This window comes from Gopherus evgoodei, chromosome 14, assembly GCF_007399415.2.
Source record: "Gopherus evgoodei ecotype Sinaloan lineage chromosome 14, rGopEvg1_v1.p, whole genome shotgun sequence".
Lineage (NCBI taxonomy): Eukaryota > Metazoa > Chordata > Testudines > Testudinidae > Gopherus > Gopherus evgoodei.
Window position 1 is genome coordinate 7,721,409 of NC_044335.1, and position 21,988 is coordinate 7,743,396.

Consider the following 21,988-nt stretch of genomic DNA (forward strand, 5'->3'; position numbering starts at 1 on the left):
TGGGATGGGTAAACTTTTGCTGGGATTGGGCTCCGAGTTGCCGTGTGGGATATGTCACACAAAAGGACCACCTGTTCTTCCTGGCATCCTTAAACTCAGGGTCTCGTCTCTTCATTGTTGTGCACTATAGGCCTGATCTAAAGCATGATGAAGTCGATAGAAAGACTCCTTCTGACTTCAGTGGGCTTGGCATCAGGCCATGTATCAATTATCTGTGTGGCTGTGATCCATCACCCCAGAAGTTGCTGCATTTCAGTGGGAAATGGTTCCTATACATATGCAGCTTATAAAATAAATACTAATAACAGTTAATAATAATTAACAACCAGCCCTCATTGTGACATAGAGGCCCATTGGTGGTTCACTACTCTGCGTCAGCAACTTTTGTCAGGCCTAACATACTCAGTACACCTAACACTCGTCATGATATCTACCCAAAAGGTGGCATGTAATATATTACTGGACTACTAATAACTCACTGATCATTAATGTTCTCATGTGAGGTATGTACAAGGTGTGTACAAAGAATTGTGGATAGGTGCTAGAATTATATCTTTAAAATGTGTTTGGCAAGCAACGCATAAGCACGGTTTGCCTTAGACAAAGAAGTGTGTATTTGCTTGTCTGACCAGCCTGGTCGTCAGGCAGAGACAATTAAGGTACAAAGTCATTGAACTAGCAGTGTGGGAGAATAGCCCTATCTTTATAGATAGGGGACTGAACCTAACGATAAGCAATTGAATCAACTACTTGTATACAATATTACAAAGTGTATCGGGTGAGGTCTTTTACGAAAGCCAGTGACACACTGGTGGTTTATATCATCGTGAAATGTCTGTATTAACACTATATGAGGAATTATGGCTTTTAATTGACATTATGCTTTAACATTGGTGACCAAACACAGGGAGAAACAGGAGGGAAGGAAGCTAACTACCTGTCTCCGTGTAAATGAAGCAGAGTGGAACGAAAACAGAAGACGCTCCATTTACATACAAATCAGCAAGCGGATGGAGACTGCATCCCCAGGAAACCTTCCTGCCTCTTGTAGCAGGGTCAATGAACTTTGGGAAGACAACATGATGTCTGTACCCCAGCAGCTCATAGACTCATAGAATCTAGGACTGGAAGGGACCTCGAGAGGTCATCGAGTCCAGTCCCCTGCCCTCATGGCAGGACCAAATACTGTCTAAACCATCCCTAATAGACATTTATCTAACCTACTCTTAAATATCTCCAGAGATGGAGATTCCACAACTTCCCTAGGCAATCTATTCCAGTGTTAACTACCCTGACAGTTAGGAACTTTTTCCTAATGTCCAACCTAAATCTCCCTTGCTGCAGTTTAAGCCCATTGCTTCTTGTTCTATCATTGGAGGCTAAGGTGAACAAGTTTTCTCCCTCCTCCTGATGACACCCTTTTAGATACCTGAAAACTGATATCAGGTCCCCTCTCAGTCTTCTCTTTTCCAAACTAAACAAACCCAATTCCTTCAGCCTTCCTTCATAGGTCATGTTCTCAAGACCTTTAATCATTCTCGTTGCTCTTCTCTGGACCCTCTCCAGTTTCTCCACATCTTTCTTGAAATGCGGTGCCCAGAACTGGACACAATACTCCAGTTGAGGCCTGAATAGGGACCAGGTTGTGACCTCATGGTCGCTGTCTGGGTTCTGCCCTGCTCCTGGGGCAACATAACTGCATGCTGCCCCTTAGCATGCTGGATACTAAGGTTACCCTGGCCAGTCTGCTGTGCCTATGAATTCTACACTCTGGATATAGAGTGACAAGATGTCCCAATTTTATAGGGACAATCCTGATTTTTGGGTCTTTTTCTTATATAGGCTCCTATTACCTCCCACCCCCTGTCCCGAGTTTTCACATTTGCTGTCTGGCCACCCTACGTGGACACCAGGCTCTATGTTCACCCTTTTGTGGCATGCTGGTGAGTAATTATCTGATCATGCCATTTTACCACGGACTTCACTGGGCGAAGGATCAAGCCCTAAGGGCTCAAACAGACTCTCTCAAGGGGCACTTCACCCCACAATTGAAAATATTTTCTCGTTTGTAACCATCCACTCGGAGACTTGGAACTGATACCTGATCATTTTTTATTGTGTCACATGTCTACCCACAACCTGGTTATTGTGCAATTGATAATGTTGGGAAGTCTGACCCGGTGTCCCTGATTTGTTTTAAAGGGACAGGAGCATTTCCTGCATTTCCCACCCACCTCCTAATTTGGCTGCCCCCAACCTGCATATCTAGTATCCAATCTAGGGCAAGATTTTATGTGTCCACTGGCATGTTTTAAATATCAAGTATTAAAATACCAGTTGTTTTTGTTTTAAAGCATATATTACCGGTGTGCATCAGTCATTACCTGTGTGCACCAGTCAGTATGTAAGTACTTTTCAAATATTGAAAATATTTAAAAATACTCATGAATGAATTCAAAAAGCAGGCACTGAACGGTGAAATGTGAGAATTATTTAGCTTGTTGCTTGACTAAATTGGGTAAATATATTTGGAAACAATAGAAAACCTCCACAATACCTTCAAAAGACAATCCTGCGAACTTAAACTCATAATGCATTAACAGGTGTGTTGTAAACAAGACACGAGAAGTCATTCTTCCGCTTTACTCTGCGCTGGTTAGGCCTCAACTGGAGTATTGTGTCCGCATTTCAAGAAAGATGTGGAGAAATTGGAGAGGGTCCAGAGAAGAGCAACAAGAATGATTAAAGGTCTTGAGAACATGACCTATGAAGGAAGGCTGAAGGAATTGGGTTTGTTTAGTTTGGAAAAGAGAAGACTGAGAGGGGACCTGATATCAGTTTTCAGGTATCTAAAAGGGTGTCATCAGGAGGAGGGAGAAAACTTGTTCACCTTAGCCTCCAATGATAGAACAAGAAGCAATGGGCTTAAACTGCAGCAAGGGAGATTTAGGTTGGACATTAGGAAAAAGTTCCTAACTGTCAGGGTAGTTAAACACTGGAATAGATTGCCTAGGGAAGTTGTGGAATCTCCATCTCTGGAGATATTTAAGAGTAGGTTAGATAAATGTCTATTAGGGATGGTTTAGACAGTATTTGGTCCTGCCATGAGGGCAGGGGACTGGACTCGATGACCTCTCGAGGTCCCTTCCAGTCCTAGAGTCTATGAGTCTATGAGTCTATGCTGCTAGACACCAAAACTCATGGACTAAACAGCGATACTGGTTTCATGGCTCATTCTAGCAATTTGTAATACACACCTGCCTGCTAACCCCAATGACCCACTTCAAACTCCTTTTGTGTCACTGTCTAACCTTTATTGCCCACTCCATTTCAAGTGGCCTCTACAACCTGTGTTACCCCTTATGCTTAACAATCTGTCCCAACTTGTATTTAGCTCAGACACTCTGATTTCCTTCCCAAGCCCTGAAGAAGAGCTCTGTGTAGCTTGATATCTTGTACCTTTCACCAACAGAAGTTGGTCCAATAAAGATATTACCCCACATACTCTGTCTCTTTTAATGGTTTCTATATGAGAAGAGCAAATAATCAGCAGATAACAGATGGCAAGTTTTTACACACTGCAGGTGGTATATTAGGAGCTGTTATACACATATATGCATAAAAGACTCAAGTCTTAGAAGACAGTAAGCCCTGGATTCATAAACCACTTCACTGTTAGCAGATAGTGGATTTGTTTAGGCAAAAGGTTACCACAGAACAAAGTCAAATGAGCAGAACACCAGGAAATCCAGCTGCACAGAAGTTTCACACCTCTTGGGACATCTTTCAGTAGTAAAGAGGTAAAGCTCTGCACTATTTAATAATTAATACTAATCATAATTAATAATGAGAGAACTGGATGGAAAATTTGGAGAGGGGAAGGCAAAACTCTGTGCATTCTATTCAAGGAGATTTAGAGTGATCATGCTGACACACAGAGGAAATTACCCAGAACTATCCTCATAAGATATTGGAACGAAGCCAGCTCTTTGAGCTCTTTGAATTTTGATTCTCACACCTACAGTGACAGTTGGGTAGGACTAATATCAGGAACCCACACATTTAATAAATTGCCAGTCTGTTCTATAAAAGGGCCCAACTCAGACATTCTTTGGCTCTGAACTTCCTCATTATTTAGGACACAACTAAAAGTAAATGTAGCCAAGAAAGAATGCAAAAGCTAGCAAAGAGTGTGAATGATGTGTTAATTCATGAGCTACCGATTCTGAGTGCCATTAGCCTCTTTTGGTAATGTACTGCTCTAATGATTGTGCTGAGTGAATTCAGAGCTGCCAAGTCTAGCCTATGATATTCTGACGGTTGGATGAAAACATACTTCCTGAGAGAAATTAGGAAACTTAAAGCAATGAAATTAGAACATAAGAATGGTCTCATGATGGCATATATCACATTGGTAGATGTGCAGGTGATATATGCCATCATGTGCCAGCAATGCCCCTCTGCCATGTACATTGGCCAAACCAGACAGTCTTTATGCAAAAGAATAAATGGACACAAATCTGACATCAGGAATCATAACATTCAAAAACCAGTGGGAGAACACTTCAACCTCTCTAACCACTCAGTGACAGACTTGAAAGTGGCAATTTTGCAACAAAAAACTTCAAAAACAGACTCGAAAGAGAGACTGCTGAATTCAAATTAATATGCAAATTAGATATAATTAACTTAGGTTTAAACGGAGACTGGAAATGGTTGGGTCATTACACTAATTGAATCTATTTCCCTATGTTAAGTTCTCCTCACACCTTCTATGGGGCATCTTGATTATCACTTCAAAGGTTTTTTTTATCTCCTGCTGATGATAGCTCATCTCAATTGATTAGACTCTTCCAATTGGTATGGCTACTTCCACCTTTTCATGTTCTCTGTATGTATAAATATCTCCTGCCTGTGCGTTCCATTCTGTGCATCCGAAGAAGTGAGCTGTAGCCCACGAAAGCTTATGCTGAAATAAATGTGTTAGTCTCTAAGGTGCCACAAGTACTCCTGTTCTTTTTGCAGATATAGACTAATACGGTTGCTACTCTGAAACCTGCCAGAAAACAGTCACACTGTGCTTTCTACCCATGGCTGTCACCATATAAGACAGAAGAGAAGCATCTTTTATTAGAATTCTGTGCCATTTTTGAACTGATTCTGTTTTATCACCTCCCAGTTTATCCTCCATATTCCTTTGCTTTTCCCTTGTCCCCTTAAGTTAAGACATCAAGTCTGCCACAGTTCAGCTCTACTTCCAGGTTCGAGATCTTTGATTTGACCTGTGTCTGAACCACAGCTCAGCACAGAAATAAAGGGAACAAAGCAATCTCTGTATTGCCTCAAGTGTTATTGACTAAACCGTTTTCCATTAAAATGCTGTCAGTAGTTTTGCTCTTGGCTTCATTTATAAACTCTACCGCCAAGAATGTGTACAAGTGAGCATATGTGCTGAATAGATTTATGGACTCTGTGTACAGAAAGCAAGAAGATAAATCGTGTTAACCACAACAACAAGCAACCAGAAACTCTCAGCGACACTTCAATAGGCACCCCCGCAATAGCCTAATTTCTCTAGCTAATTATCCTGAACGCACATACAAATGGTTGGTTAGACAACATATGCACTACTAGTTATGGCAATTGTCTGTGCAACTGCAATAACTATGTGTGCAAATGTGAATCCATTATTGCACATGAAAATTTGCCTGGGCATGTTTGCAAAAGCTGGGCCTGCATGTCTACCTGAACCATATTTAAATTATTCAGAAGTTTAGTTTGGCTGTAGTTTATGGAAGCCCACGGTTTATTAGTGTAGTGGTTCAGGGCCAGACAGTGGCCTTCCTGTGTATTGGTGCACAATGTGGGCTGGGGGAAAGATGCAAAATGCAGCCTCTGTGCAGTCACAAATGCAAGCTTCGTGCTTGCCTGAGCACATGGAGTGTGTGGGGCTACGGCTGCTCTCCACTCCAAAGGGAGCTGAAGAGGATGGCTAGGAGGCGTGGTCCATTGCACTGAAAAGGCGCATTCCACATGTGTCCTGGGCAGTTCTGGAAGATGCACTAACTTGGGTGCCCTCTGGGACAGCACGATTCAGCAAAACCTTCAGTGCAGGACCGTACTTATATGGCACAACTGAACCCTGAGTGGCTTTAGCGCAAATGTGCAGATGAAGCCATTCCTGATGCTCCACAATGCAGTTCCTCCTTCTCCTCATTGACACTGAGTGACTGCTGGAACTCCGTCCAGCTGCAGAACCCATTAACGGGACCTCCAGAGCAAAACCTCAGCAGCCATTCGCCACTGCCAGTGAGCAGCAAATGAAAAAGAAAGTAACCCTGTCCCTCAGAGAGAAATTATAACACTGTCCATTCCCTCCCATGTAATTAAAAAACCAAACTGTCCTCAGGGAGTTAAACTGTCTCATTTTGAAACCTCAAGTCATAAAAGAAGAACCAGAGAAAAAATAGGCCATGTGTGTTCTTGGTGAAATCAGGTGAGCTGGTTGTGACATTTTAACATTATTGTTTCAAATGTGCTGTGAAAATGTCAAGTTTTGCAGGGAAAAAAATATTTCCTCAGAAGTTTAAAGGGATGAAAATTCATGATTTCGTCCAAAGTTTAGGATTCTGCCATTTTCACCAACAGAAATGGTGAAATGGCAAAGCTGAACCCTGGATCAAAGCTGTGAATATCTGTCAAAGACAAGGCAGGTGAGGCGATATCTTTTATTGGACCAACTTCTGATGGTGAGAATTAAAAGATATCACCTCACCCCCCCTTGTCGCTATAGCATCTTGGGACCGACACAGGTGCAACAACACTACATACAATATCTGCCAAAGTCTCTTTTTTCACACATAGTTACATTTTAAGTGAAAAGCTGATTCTTCTGCACAGCTCCAATAAAGTGACAAATATTTTCACAGCAATTATTGATTTTACTACATGATAAGGAAAATAAATTGGACTAAGAAATAAAAGGGGATGGATTTTGAGAAGACTCTCCGTCCAAAAACTGAATTGTATTTGTATGCATAATTACTGTAACTGCATACACAAACAGCATTAATCACACATGCAGTTGAGATAATTGTGCACATTTTGTATTGTGTGCATAGTACAGATCCAAATCTTTGACTGCACAGGTTATCCTTAGCATCTGGCTGCTTAGCTCTTGATCTCTTGGTAAAATCACAAGTTATAAATAAAATGGCTTCAGTATTTGGGCCCTGATTCAGGAAAGCTCACCTATATGGGATGGCACTTTAGCACATGCTTAATTTTAAGCACATACTTAAGTGTTTTTCTAAATAAGGATGGACTTAAAGATCTGCTTAAGTGCTTCCACAAATGATCATGCAACTGTATAACCTTAAATTTGTCATCCGTTCACTAGTGATAAGACACAAGTCAAATAACATGGTTGGTTAAAAATGGAAAAAAACAATTCTGCAGGAAATTTGGCAGTTGTTTCCACTTTAGAGTTTGAAATAGAATAATTTTTGGGTAATAATAATTATAATATTTGTATTATAATTATTGATTACAATAATAATAGTTTTGAGTTTTTTCCCCTGAGCACAACAAAATAAGTGATATCTAGGAGGTTGCTTTTACTTATAAAAAGAATAGGAGTACTTGTGGCACCATAGAGACTAACACATTTATTTCAGCATAAGCTTTCGTGGGCTACAGCTCACTTCTTCAGATGCATTGAATGGAACACACAGACAGGAGATATTTATACATACAGAGAACATAAAAGATGGAAATATGCATATAGACTGGAAGAGTCCAATCAATCGAGATGAGCTATCGTCAGCAGGAGGAAGAAAAAACCTTTGAAGTGATAATTGAGATGCCCCATAGAAGGTGTGAGGAGAACTTAACATAGGGAAATAGATTCAATTAGTGTAATGACCCAACCATTCCCAGTCTCTGTTTAAACCTAAGGTAATTGTATCCAATTTGCATATTAATTCGAGTTCAGCAGCTTTTACTTATGTTACTCCAACTTTTCCAAACTTCTCTAACTTTTGAATAGCTTCTGAGTCGCACAATTACAGAGTTTCATTTTTCTGTTTGCCACTCTTCAACTTTTCCAAGGTTGAGGGTTTGGAAAAGTTAGAGTGTGGCAAAGGAAAATGAAAAAAAGAAAAAGAATTAAAAACTCTCAAAAGCCTAGATAGCATTCATTTTACTGCATTCACTGGCAAACTTGGGGGGAAATGGGGAAAGAGAAAAAGAAAGGAGAAAAAACGAAAAAATTAAAAATTTGGGGGTTTGAGGAAAAACTGGAAAATTTTGTAAACCAAAAGCTTTCTTATGGAAGTTTTGGGCTTCAAAAGAGGCCATTTTTCACTGGGAAAAAAAAAAAGATTTGGAGAAAAACTACAACCAGATCTAATGCTGCTATCTGTAATTCTACCAGGTATGTCCCAGAACATGTTGCTAACTCATTCAATGCTTAACAGGTACATACGCAGGACTCTCACTCCGTGCTTCAGAGCTTGCACACGGCTGGGCTCCATGGACATGCTGAGCATCGTCTGCTGTCCTCCAATAATGCAGACCTGGTTTTCTTGTGCCGCTTGCTTGAACATGATGATGAGCTGGTTGGCGATGATACTATTCAGGACAGAAATGACGACCATTGGAAACACAAAGGAGATGAACGTGTTGACCTGCAGGAGATACAAATGGCAAACCCACATAGGACTTCAGTCAGGAGATCATATGTTATTTCACATGATATCAGATAAACAGCATGCAATGGAAATCTTTTCCATCCACTTAGGCTACATATTTAGCTTTTGGAATGCATGACTTATTGCACAGACGAGAAACTTAAACAATGGTGAAAAGGTTCACATCGGGTGGCAGAAAACTGGATGCAAGTGGCTAAATCAATCTTTCTCCAGTTATGGTGGCTTGCCCCTATATCATTGCAGTTTGTTGATTGAAATAAACCATCAATCTTGTTAACCACATGATCAGCAGGATACTTTTCAGCTTTCATAGTATATGGTAGCTCTTATCAATGTTTTCTGAATAGCAGTTCTTATTGTATTCTTTTCCTGTCATGGGCAATTCTTGGGCTCAGTTTCTTCTGTTGCATTCAGAATAGTGGCCTTTCCTTGTAGATTTAATGACAGTTTTTTGTTAGCGGGTGATCAAATTATCCAATAACCCTTGTGCTCTCAGAATGAAAGTTGATTGGAATAAAAAGCGGAAGTTGTATTGTTTTTAACAGAAATTATTTGGCTCCTGGGGTTTTGACAAAATTAAATGGAAGATCAAATTAATCAGTGATTGCCTCAAGTGGGAGGCACCCTTGAGATCAAACAGAAACATTTGCGAATTCTCGCTGTAGTATCTACAAACTCAGCCAGGAAGTGAGTTTAACAAACAACAACTTCAAGAAAATTAGAGGCATCTACCTCTTGAGGATGTACTTTTAACCCATGCCAAGGCTCAGTGTGATAAGGTCGCAGCCACTTTATATTGCCACTCCAGTGTCTTAAAACTCTGGCTCACCTGCACAGTACAGTGAGAGAGAGCAAGAGAGAGTTAGGAAAGGGACTGTACAATGGCATTAAACTTTGAGCTGAAACCTGATGAGTGTATATCAGACTAACAAGCCTGTGTCTCCTATACATTTGAATTGGAAAGCTTATTATGTATTTCCCACCATGATTATTATGGCCTGATTCAAAGCCCATTGAGGTCAATGGAAGTCTTTATACTCTTAGACTCTGGCGACTGTACATTTGTAGGAACTGAGAGTGTTATAGGTCTAGGTGTAGGTAGTTAGCACTTATATTTAACCCTACCTCACTGGCAGAATTGCAAGAGAAATGTGTAGTTGTGAAGTGTCTATCACCCTTGGAAACCTTTGTTCAGAAAGCTCAAATTTCTAGAGTGGAAAATGAGCTACAGTGATTGCAAGGAAATCATTTAACTAGGGTGTTCTGTGGACGTCCTAAGCTACAAGGGCAGTGTCTGGGTAGTTTATGATATCCGCATGGACTTGTTTCCATCTTAGTCGTCTGTGAAGCACCACAAGCCATGAGCCTTAAAAAAAAGTAATGAATGTAACAGTTTTAAAATTTCAAAACATTTACAATTTAAACTATTTTCTACAAGTGCCTGAAACCATTAAAACAGTTTTGTTAAGACAAAAAATTATAGGGATTTTTGCCAGAGTCAAAATTAGCAGTTTAACAGAGATCCTTCTAACTTCATTTCCCAAAATGGCCAAGTCTCCATCACAGCTGAACGGTCTAAAACAATAAATCAAAATCCATCATTTGAAAGTCAAACAAACAGATGATAACTTATTAGAAGAATGGTTTCATATGCTGTTATTTCCGCCAGCTATATCTCAATCTAATTCAGGCATGGTGATCATCCACTTGGATGATGAGTGCTTTATAAATATCATGAAGGAATGGCTAGATAAATACACACCAATTAGTTTTATGAATTATTTATACCAGCAGTAATGCAAAAAATAAGTACTACACAAACATTTGGATAACAGGCACACTGCAGTTACAAGTATTTACCTTTTTGGTTCATAAATCTAAGAAAGATGTAAGTCTAGTTTTCGAGAATAGAGAAAGAATTGTTGTTACCCACTTTTCTTTAGCTAGACCAAAAAAATTGTATGTAATGCATAGCAATTTGCTCCAGAGCCTAATGTACTTTAACAAAATAACCAGCTGTGTTCCATCTCTAGCTATCCATCTGAGGAGAAGGTCTTTTTTGGCTAATGCTAGCAATAGCAATGAAGTTCCTCTACGGTCAATTTCTTGAGGAAACTCCTAGATACAGCTCATTAAGACTATCTGCTAATTGCTCTTGTTCTGAACATTTTCTAAGCAAGACTCCTGTATCTTCTACAAAAAAGATATCTTACCTTGTTGGTACATTACACAGTTGGGCCTTAAAAAATGCCTCATCTTTTGAAATCCACCCCAAAGCCTCAAAGTGCTCTGTAAATATTAAGGGTCAGAGTCTCATCTGGTCCAAAGTGACACAGTTCCATGGAAATACATGGAGCTGTGCAGATTAACACTGACTGAGCATCTGGATCTACTTAGATAAGTTCACAATGCACCTCAGAGGTAGGGATGAACTTGTGACATAGAAAGGTAAAACGACTTGCCCAAATTCACACAGCACAACGGCAGAGCTAAGAGAAGAACCCAGGGGTCCTCACCCCCATTTCTGTTTCTCTAATTGCTGGATACACTTCTTTCTTACCTGATGCATAACTACTGCACTCAAAGAGAAATGCTTTACCCACTTCCCTGTGTTTCAGAGTTTACTAACTTTCAGCTAGAAACTTTGGCCCTGCCCGTAAACTGGCCGCACCCACAGCAATCACACAGGAATCATCCAATATCCTTATAGAGCTCTTTAAAGCCCTGTTTCTTTGCTTATATCTCATTGCTATTGTGCACTCTTCAGAAAGCCTGAGAAACTATCAGGAAACTTACTGACTTTCTCTTTTAAGAATTTATAGTGACAAAATTCGAAAATCAGATCTTGGTGGAAGGCAGTTACCTTGAAAGACTATTTTTTTCCTTTCTCGATTTATACCCAGGCTCTTATGATAAAATATTATCGACAGAATCAATGCCTCCCCCAGAGGCAGGAGGTTTTAATTTCTGTCCAAAATTATTTACAAGCACATCCTCCTCAAAGCAATGAATGCTGCTAAAAGCCTATCTCCTTCCTCCTACCCCAAGTATTCTGTGGTTTTATTCTTATTGGGTTTCTTTTTAATCAAATTCTGTGAGCTCAGCCTCGAAACTGAGCTGAGTGGTGGCCCAGCGCCACCTCATTTTCAGGAGTGTAGTGAGGCGGCCTGGCTCCCAGCCAGCCCAGAGTAGGAAGAGCCCAGCCGGAGGCCGGACTTGGAGGAGCTAAAGAGCTCTGAGCCCGCCCCGCAAAGGGTCAGGCGCCGACCCAGAACTATAAAGGCGGGCCCTCAGAGCTCAAATAAGCCCCAGCAGCCGGAACGAGCCGATGTCCCTCAGGGAGCTCGGGACTGGGAGACTCCTGCAACCCGGGGCAGCCGCCCAGAGCGGCCCGAGCTCCCCCGCGCCCGCTACCTGGAGAAGCTGCTGGAGCTTCCCCGCGCCCACCAACCAGAGGAGCTGCCGGAGCTCCCTCGTGCCCGCTACCCGGAAAAGCCACCGGAGCTCCCCCGTGCCTGCTACCCGGAGGAGCCGCCAGAGCTACCCTGGGCCGACTTTCCAGAGGCGTTGCCGGACCTACCACCCCGCCCCGGCCGTGACGAACCCATGCACCTGGACCCTGTGGAGGATGACCCAGGATCCAGGTAGGCCCCGAGGGGGAGTCTGGAAGTAGGCCAGCGGCAGCCGACCCTAGTCTGGCTGCAGCATACCCAGAGCCAATGTCAGTGTGTTGCGGCCAGGATCCCCATTGACACAGCAGCAGGCTGCCTGCCGCTGTTAGGGCCCAGGGCTGGGACGCAGAGGAGTGGGTGGGCCTGCGTCCCCCCGACACCCCACTCACGGGTGGCTGTCTCCCCCTCACCCAACGCTCAGGCCCAGGACCCTGGGCTTATCTTACTGAACTGGTTGCTCTGCCCCTGCCTGAGGGTCTGAGCCCTGAACTGTTGTTTGTTGTCCCGCCCTGACCCAGGGCCTGGGCTTAATATACTGAACTGGTTGCTCAGCCCCTGCCTGAGGGTCTAAGCCCGGAACTGTCGTTTGCTGTGGCATGTAATGAGGCGGCCTGGCTCACCGCCACCCCAGAGAGGGACGAATCCCAACAGCGGACGTCTACACAGAGAAAGAATGATGTTGCTTATAATGCCTGATCCAACTCTCATTGAAGACAATGGGAAACCTGCCATTGTCAGAGATGCAAATCTGGCCGGCTCGTGTGCATGCATGTTGGAGTCTATGCATCCTAATCGTGCTTTGGGCATGCATGTTGGTGCTGACACACAAGGAAAGAACCCTTTGAACATTTGGCTATAAGTGATTTACTTATTTCTCCAAGCAGACATCTTCTTTAGAGGCATTATGCCAACTGCAAAGTTCTCATTGACTCTGACAGAGGTCGGATCAGTCCCAATCCATGATACTGATGAATGCATGTACAGTTCAGACTAACTCTCAGATGCATCAGCAGCATTTGTACCATTATTCCTTGATGATGAAGGAAAATATACTGACTAGCAGAGTAATTCTCAGCAGGAAGACACATCTCTACCACGATGAGTCTGCTCGCTGAAGAATGGCAACTTCTTAAATACAGTGGTGAGTGTCTGATTACTGGATGCAAACAAACATCTGACTGTCATGGCCTAAAAATATAGCCTCCTGAATAAGTATCAGAGGGGTAGCCGTGTTAGTCTGGATCTGTAAAAGCAGCAAAGAGTCCTGTGGCGCCTTATAGACTAACAGATGTTTTGGAGCATGAGCTTTCGTGGGTGAATACCCACTTCGTCAGATGCATGTAGTGGAAATTTCTAGGGGCAGGTATATATATGCAAGCAAGACGCAGGCTAGAGATATTGAGGTTAGTTCAATCAGGGAGGATGAGGTCCTCTTCTAGCAGGTGAGGTGTGAAAACCAAGGGAGGAGAAACTGGTTTTGTAGTTGGCAAGCCATTCAGAGTCTTTGTTTAATCCTGAGCTGATGGTGTCAAATTTGCAGATGAACTGAAGCTCAGCAGTTTCTCTTTGAAGTCTGGTTCTGAAGTTTTTTTGCTGCAGGATGGCCACCTTAAGGTCTTCTATTGTGTGGCCAGGGAGGTTGATGTGCTCTCCTACAGGTTTTTGTATATTGCTATTCCTAATATCTGATTTGTATCCATTTATCCTTTTCTGTAGAGACTGTCCAGTATGGCCGATGTACATAGCAGAGGGGCATTGCTGGCATATGATGGCATATATTACATTGGTGGACGTGCAGGTGAATGAACCGGTGATGGTGTGGCCGATCTGGTTAGGTCCTGTGATGGTATCGCTGGTGTAGATATGCGAGCAGAGTTGGCATCGAGGTTTGTTGCATGGATTGATTCCTGAGTTAGAGTTGCTATGGTGCGGTGTGCAGTTACTGGTGAGAATATGCTTCAGGTTGGCGGGTTGTCTGTGAGAGAGGACTGGCCTGCCACCCGAGGCCTGTGAAAGTGTGTGGGATCATTGTCCAGGATGGGTTGTAGATGCCTGATGATGCGTTGGAGGGGTTTTAGCTGGGGACTGTATGTGATGGCCAGTGGAGTCCTGTTGGTTTCTTTCTTGGGTTTGTCTTGCAGTAGGAGGCTTCTGGGTACATGTCTGGCTCTGTTGATCTGTTTCCTTATTTCCTTGTGTGGGTATTGTAGTTTTGAGAATGCTGGTGGAGATTTTGTAGGTGTTGGTCTCTGCCTGAGGGGTTAGAGCAGATGCGGTTGTACTTTAGTTCTTGGCTGTAGACAATGGATCGTGTGATGTGCCTGGGATGGAAGCTGGAGGCATGAAGGTAGGCATAGCGGTCAGTAGGTTTTCGGTATAGGGTGGTGTTAATGTGACGATCACTTATTTGCACCATGGTGTCTAGGAAGTGGACCTCCCGTGTAGATTGGTCCAGGCTGAGATTGATGGTGGGGTGGAAGCTGTTGAAATCGTGGTGGAATTTTTCCAGAGTCTCCTTCTCAAGGGTCTAGATGATGAAGATGTCATCAATGCAGAGTAGGCAGAGAAGGGGCGTGAGTGGACAAGAGCTGAGGAAGCGTTGTTCCAGGTCAGCCATAAAAATATTGGCATATTGCGGGGCCACGCAGGTGCCCATAGCGGTGCCAATGTTCCCAAGCCAATACAGAGTGTTTGCTGCCATATAACATCAGTCTCCAAAGTTGCGTTTTTGGCCTATGCTTTCAATGGGAATTAGGCACTTAACCTGTTTAGGAGCTTTTCAAAAAATCCCAGCAGGTGCCAATTTGTATTTTAGGCAACTAAATATCTTTGAAAATCGGACCTCTTTTCTTTCTGTTTGTACAGAGCCCAACACATGGTGCCCCAACCTTACTGGGCCTTACTGCAGTTCAAAGGACAACAGAGGGATTTGTTTAGTCAACTCTTTACTCCCTGCTCTTTAGGTATACCAGAAATTGACTTTTTGATACCTGATTTCCTTTTAACTCCCTATTGCCAAGTGAGTTCCTAACTTCCACATAAACATCAACACATTTAACACCTAACAGCAGATTGACACAGAAGATGGATGAACTGGGTTGGGACTTCATATGCTTATGAGAAATAAAACAGATGGAAATTTATAAAAATTTAATCAAATTTCTGATAAACAAAATTCATCAGCCTCACACAATCACCTCAATAAAATCAAGCTTCTCTGAAGTTTGTTTGAATTCTGTCGATTCAGCTGTGACTGTGGGTTTCACAGAAGTCGTGCAGTGATGCTAACAAGAGACTAGCAAAACCACAGAGAAACTAAATCAGAGCCCCATCCAGCTCTGTTGTAGGGATTTTTCCTGTGATTGTTATTGTAACTCTAACTCTTCTGTATTCAAAACAGAAACTCCACCAGTCCCTGCTGAGGTTTATTCTGATGCACTGTGCTTATGTGTAGTCTCCCCTGAACTGTTCTGCTCACGTGGTCTCCCTGGGATACCATTGAGGCTGACTTGAATTTATTTGCAACATCAATAGCTAAGATAGACCATTCACTTCACTTAGCGACTCTGGGGAGGGCTGAAATTGATTCTGTAAATTAGAAGCCCTGAAAGATTTATTATGTGGCCTCTCTTTAATCCCAGGAGCAACACCCTTCAGTAGCTGGGCCACTTTGGAAGGATTCTGCTTTTATATTGATGAGCTCCTCACACAAACTCTGTGTTGGGCTTTTCTGTTTTTGAAGGGGGGCTAAAAACATCCCTTCACTTGGACGTACTTTATATGCATGCACATAATGGAGGGTGCAATGGGTTGCATTTCTACACCAAGGTAAAAAGCACATAGGAACCTGATCCTGCATTAATGGGAATGCTTTGGTGTGGTTACCATGAATTACATGCTCCTACCTGGAGGCAGGACTAAAACCTAGAAGGGGAGTGTGTAGCTGAGCACTACACTAGCATCTACATCCTTAAATGCACAGTCATCTGTCCAGGCCCAACTCCTTTTTTTTAGGAGTAAGGGAGAAGCACACAGAGGGTTGGAGAGTTTCAGATGTTCAGTCCAAACACTACTCCCAGTGCAGAGCCTGTCTCACAGTCACATTTAACTTCCACTGGAATGGAACAACCTTGCAAAAGAACTTGCAAGACCATTGTCTCTAAACCAGCCACATGGGTAACAGCTCATTTGCAAGTTGTTTGGCAGACTTCCCTAAGCATCATAGGAACCACGCAATGATGCTCTCCCAAGTGCACCCTGAATAACACTGCCAGGACCAGCTGTGACACAGAACGTCTGTCCTTCATGACAGCACTTAAGCATTGGCCTCACATGTGACTTCTCCTCTTGACACGTATGTGCCAAAGGAAGAGAATGCCTCTGCATGAGGGAAAAATCAAGGAGGGTAATTTTCAGGCTCTACTGGTTGCAGCCAAAAGAGACACATTACTGTCAGCATTGAGGATTAGTCTAAACCATGGAAGAGGTCAGAATGGAAGAAGGTGATTCACATAGTCACTCTGTCAAAGCAATGGGTAAAGGTACCAATGGATTATGCGATGGATTTGTTTTGCAAGATACTGTGTGTTCCTTCCTATGTGCTCGGAATCTGGTCCTAAGGAATCATATCTCCAGATAAGCCTGCCCAGCTATCATATATTTTCAAGTGCACTTCATTTCCCCTTTTAACAGCCTGCAGCCACAAAACGTCTTCACTGACAATCCTGAACATTAAGTACTTTTTCCACTGATGCATCAAATGGAAGTTCAAAGCTGAGATTCAAAGTGAGAGGTATTAGCAGTCAGTGGAGTCCTTGGCTTTCACCTTAAGCCATCCTCCTCTTTATTTTTGTGACATTTGGAGACTGTTGTTATTCTTAAAGAAGAACCTCATTGTCCTAAGCTGTTTCAGGATATGTAGACAACCTGGAAGGAAGATTGTGATCTAATTGAGATAAGTCAACTTCTCGTTATGGAAGCTTGATACCAATGTGACAACCCAAGTCGCCTTGAATTGCATTTAAGTGACAAATTCCAGAATCTCTTAGTAGCATTATACAGCCTTCAGCTGTTCCATTGGTTCTGATTTACAATTTCCTTCCCAGCAAAATGGATCTCGTAAGCCAACAGACCACATAAAACCAATTGTATTTTTAAACAAAACCTTCAGAACGGATCTGCAGTTCTTTGCAAATACTGTTTGCCCGAGGAGCCGTTTTATTTACAGTTCAAACCATTCCAGTGTCATCTGGCTATGGAAAGCTGAGGCATTCAAAAGCCAGAGAAAAGCCAAGAACTGTGAGCACAGAAGCAAGTTGGCTTGAGCAGAAGCATAACTGAGAGATAGTTGAAAATAAACAATTGTCAAAATGGACCAAGATAGACGGCTAATTGGAACCTCAAGTTCTGATAACTTTATCCTGGAAGAGACTGAGGCTCCTATCAAGTCACAGTAACAACGTTCAAGTATGACTCAAGAGAAAGATTCCCCCACCCCACCCCACCCCACCCCCGCCACCCTTGTTACATGATGAAACATGGAGGTCACAGCAGAGGCAAATATTTAATTTTTCAGAGATGCCAAAACTATGCCTTCTAAGACAAGGACACAGCTGCCTGCCATGTCAACTAGCAGAAAATCAAATAGGGACTAGGAATGGGAACTGGCCAAAATGAAGGATAATTTATAGCAGTGAGTTCTGAGACTGAAAGCCAATTTTCTTTCTTCTCTCTCTGGATGTGGGAAGTCTGATAATTGAAATATAGAATATGCTGCAGAGGAGTGTGGAAAACAGTGAGGTGCTAGGAACTGACCTGGACAGACGGCTCTTTCTGTGCTCACATTTTCTCACATCAACTATACCTTTAGGAAGCCTTCAGCTATGAGCTGAAGCACACATCTTGAGGTGTGAGAGCGACACTGACCGTGAAGCTCTTGATTTTCTGCTGGTGAGGACGTTTTAGCTCAGAGATTCTCTATCAACACACCAGGAAGGATGGTACAGTGGTTAGCACACAGGCTGTGGGAGACCTGGGTTCAGTTCCTGATCCACTAGAACTATCTGATGCAACTCTGGACAAGTCTCTTATAGCCTCTCTGTACCTCAGTTTCCCTTCTGTAAGATGGGGATAAGTGCTTCCCTACTTCACAAGGGTATTGTGAAGGTAAATGCATCAAAGATTGTGAGATGCTCAGATACTACAGAGATGGGGGCTATATAAATACCTAAGATGGATAAGCCCTCTTGAATTCCAAGAGCACCACTTGTGAAATGGTCATTAGCGTCTCTGTGTTTAGGGACTTTCTGGAATATGATGGTAGAAACTTCCAATAATCCAAACAATCATTTGCTTTTTGTTTCTTAGCAAACCAATTAAACCCTGTATCTAAGATCTAACAATCTACCACATTCTGGTGCATCTAATTTCCAGTGGAAATTAAAAATAAATTATTCTCCCTCTGATAGTGGAGACATTTATTGTTCGTATATGTCAATCAGAAGAGCACATTCTGTTAGATCAACATTTGACTGCTAAGAATCTTGATAATTTGACTAAATGAACTTTACAAAATTTCCAGTTCTCACTCATTGCTTATAATTATCTTTTTTTTTAAACTAGTGATGATTATTTTTAGCTCTTAATAATTAAAACACCCCTAGCAAATTGCAATATTGCATGTTCTGACAATCAGAGTATGACAAGCTTCAGCAAAAGGAAAATTACACAGGAATCACAAAGGAAAACTAATTTGAAAGTCAAGTGATTGTCTCATAGTTGTTACTGGCGCATTTATTGCACTGGATGAGGTACATCACATATTGTGATAAGCGTGTGTAGGACCCATGGATCTTGAAAGGTGTGTTGTGGGGGGTATTGATCATCAAACACAGAAAAATGATAGCCAAAACACCATATCACTGATGGGTGAACACTTTTCAGAAAGTGATCACTCCACACCTGACCTCTCAGTCCTCATTCTCAAAGGCACAACACCTTCAAACAACAAGTCTGGGAACTTAAATTCATCACTCTGCTAGCATGGGTGGCGAATCGCATAGTAGGGTGACCAGACAGCAAGTGTTAAAAATCGGGACGGGGGTGGGGGGTAATAGGAGCCTATATAAGAAAAAGACCCAAAAATTGGGACTGTCCCTATAAAATCAGGATATCTGGTCACCCTATCGCATAGATGGTGAAAAGCTGTGCCTTCCCAAACAGCCTGGTGTGGCCCCGTCCACACTCCTCCCTGAAGCCCTGCTTGCCCTTCCCCCTTGGCCCTAGCCCAGGAGGCTGCTCCTCTTCAGGAAAGCAGTGTGCTGGGGCTGGGGCGAGGGTGGCCCAGACTTGGGGGGCTGGGGCCAGCCAGTGCTGAGGGGGAGGGGCTGGAGGCACTGGGGCTACCTGCCCTGTGCTTGGGAGGCCTGGAACCATGCACTGCTGGCCTGCCCTGTGCTTGGGGAGTGTGGGGGGCCATGTGCCACCTGCCTGCCCTGTGCTTGGGGGCTGGGGGAAGGCTCCAGTGAGGGAAGGGAGGCTGGGCCGGCTGGGGTCTAATTTGGTTCTCATTCCTGGTGTATACTTCTCTGGGACACCCAGACATTTTGATGCAAGTTGACGTAATTGTCACTCTCTGAGGAAGACTGCCCCAGGACTGCACTAGGGTTTGCTGGAGGCCAGGCTCAATGTCCATGGTCATTAGGTAATTGTGCATGAGGAAGCTATGTTTGGATCATCCTGTTCCTATCAGAGAGCTATTAACAAATCAACAAACATATTTGATTACAATGCTATTAACATACTATGCTATTCAATTGCTATTAATTACAGTGCTATGAAAAACAATGCAAGTAACAATGTAACACATTTACCCAAAATATAGAAACAAAGAATTTCACAGTCTGGTACTGTGCTTACCTGGCAACCAGTGATGATGTGTAGAAACCCACAGGTAGGAAACATTCAGAGCTGGGATTATGTGGGAAACGATTTAAAATAGCAGAACATAGGTGTACTCAATCCGGCTTTGGCACAAAGAGATGAACTAGGTGATCTCTTGACCTTCCTTCCAGCCCTACATCTCTATGATTCTATACTCTCTTTGGGACCAGGCACATCATTCTGCCACTATTTTGTTGTGTGAGCTAAGAAAAAACACCCAACAGCTTTGTGCCTCAGTTTCCCTCTGTGTAAACCAGTGGCATTAATACTTTCCCATCTTTCTAAAGCATGTAGAGATATAGCTGCAAAATATTATTGTTCATACAATCTGATAGGTATTAAGATACTGTAACTAAAAAGACCCACATCAGTAGTGTCCATATTTTGCATTCTACAGAAGACTCTTGGGAGAGCTTGAATTTCTCTAGAGGGATCTCATGTAGTCCAGAAGAGGTACTCTAACTGTTTTGCTCTCGGAATGATATCCATAGACCAAGGAGGTTCAGGAGCAACTTAATTCCACCCAAGCAAAACCTTCTCAACAGAGTGTTAAATATCATCTGGAGACATTTAAAACAAAGGTTATAATGATGTGAAACATTGTTCACATGCACAGCTATCTGATGTCAAAATGTTACAGTCTGCTATGAATTACAGATGTAACCTTTGAAGTTAGCACACAGCACAGCAGTGACCATAGAGGACATATGATAGCATCAGGCTACATATCTGAAAGAGGCAGGAAGGGGAAATCAGCACTAGTTTTGTTTTTGTTTTTTTCTTATGTTATCAGTAGGAATTAGTCAAAGAACCCTCACATAATTATGCAGCAAACTGCAGAAAATGTTAAAGAGTGAACTAAGGGGCTGATTCTCTTATTGCTTACAATGTAAATCAGGAGTAATTAATCCCCTTGAAGTCAATGGAATTACACTAGTGTAAAACTGATTTAAGTGAGGAGAATCAGACCTCAGATGTGTACACCTCAGGAAAAGGAAACCAAGCAAAAAATATGAGTGTTCCCTTTCCCTAGCTAGACACATCCTCAAAGCTGTAGGGTTGGGAAGCCCACAAAGAACTGCACATTCGTGGCTGATTCAGAGCCACCTCTGTTTGAATAATTCCATGAGCTTCACTGATTTAACTACTCTCTGAGTACGGTTATCCAGCCAGTTATGCACCCACCTTATTTAGATGGGGCTACTATAAGGTGGGTGCATAACTGGCTGGATAACCGTACTCAGAGAGTAGTTATTAATGGCTCTCAATCCTGCTGGAAAGGTATAACAAGTGGGGTTCTGCAGGGGTCTGTTTTGGGGCCGGCTCTGTTCAATATCTTCATCAACGATTTAGATGTTGGCATAGAAAGTACGCTTATTAAGTTTGCGGACGATACCAAACTGGGAGGGATTGCAACTGCTTTGGAGGACAGGGTCAAAATTCAAAATGATCTGAACAAATTGGAGAAATGGTCTGAGGTAAACAGGATGAAGTTCAATAAAGATAAATGCAAAGTGCTCCACTTAGGAAGGAACAATCAGTTTCACACATACAGAATGGGAAGAGACTGTCTAGGAAGGAGTATGGCAGAAAGAGATCTAGGGGTCATAGTGGACCACAAGCTTAATATGAGTCAACAGTGTGATACTGTTGCAAAAAAAGCAAACGTGATTCTGGGATGCATTAACAGGTGTGTTGTAAACAAGACACGAGAAGACATTCTTCCACTTTATTCTGTGCTGGTTAGGCCTCAACTGGAGTATTGTGTCCAGTTCTGGGCACTGCATTTCAACAAAGATGTGGAGAAATTGGAGAGGGTCCAGAGAAGAGCAACAAGAATGATTAAAGGTCTTGAGAACATGACCTATGAAGGAAGGCTGAAGG

General features: G+C 42.6%; 1 protein-coding gene across 1 annotated transcript in view; it reads right to left on the reverse strand.

The window, feature by feature from the left end:
• NTSR1 (neurotensin receptor 1) overlaps positions 1 to 21,988 on the reverse strand; it is a 112,697-nt gene that overhangs the window by 17,938 nt on the left and 72,771 nt on the right. Inside the window, exon 2 of the mRNA XM_030533812.1 lies at positions 8,486 to 8,687. Within this exon, the coding sequence (XP_030389672.1) occupies positions 8,486 to 8,687 (202 nt within the window). The remainder of the gene's footprint in view (positions 1 to 8,485; positions 8,688 to 21,988) is intronic.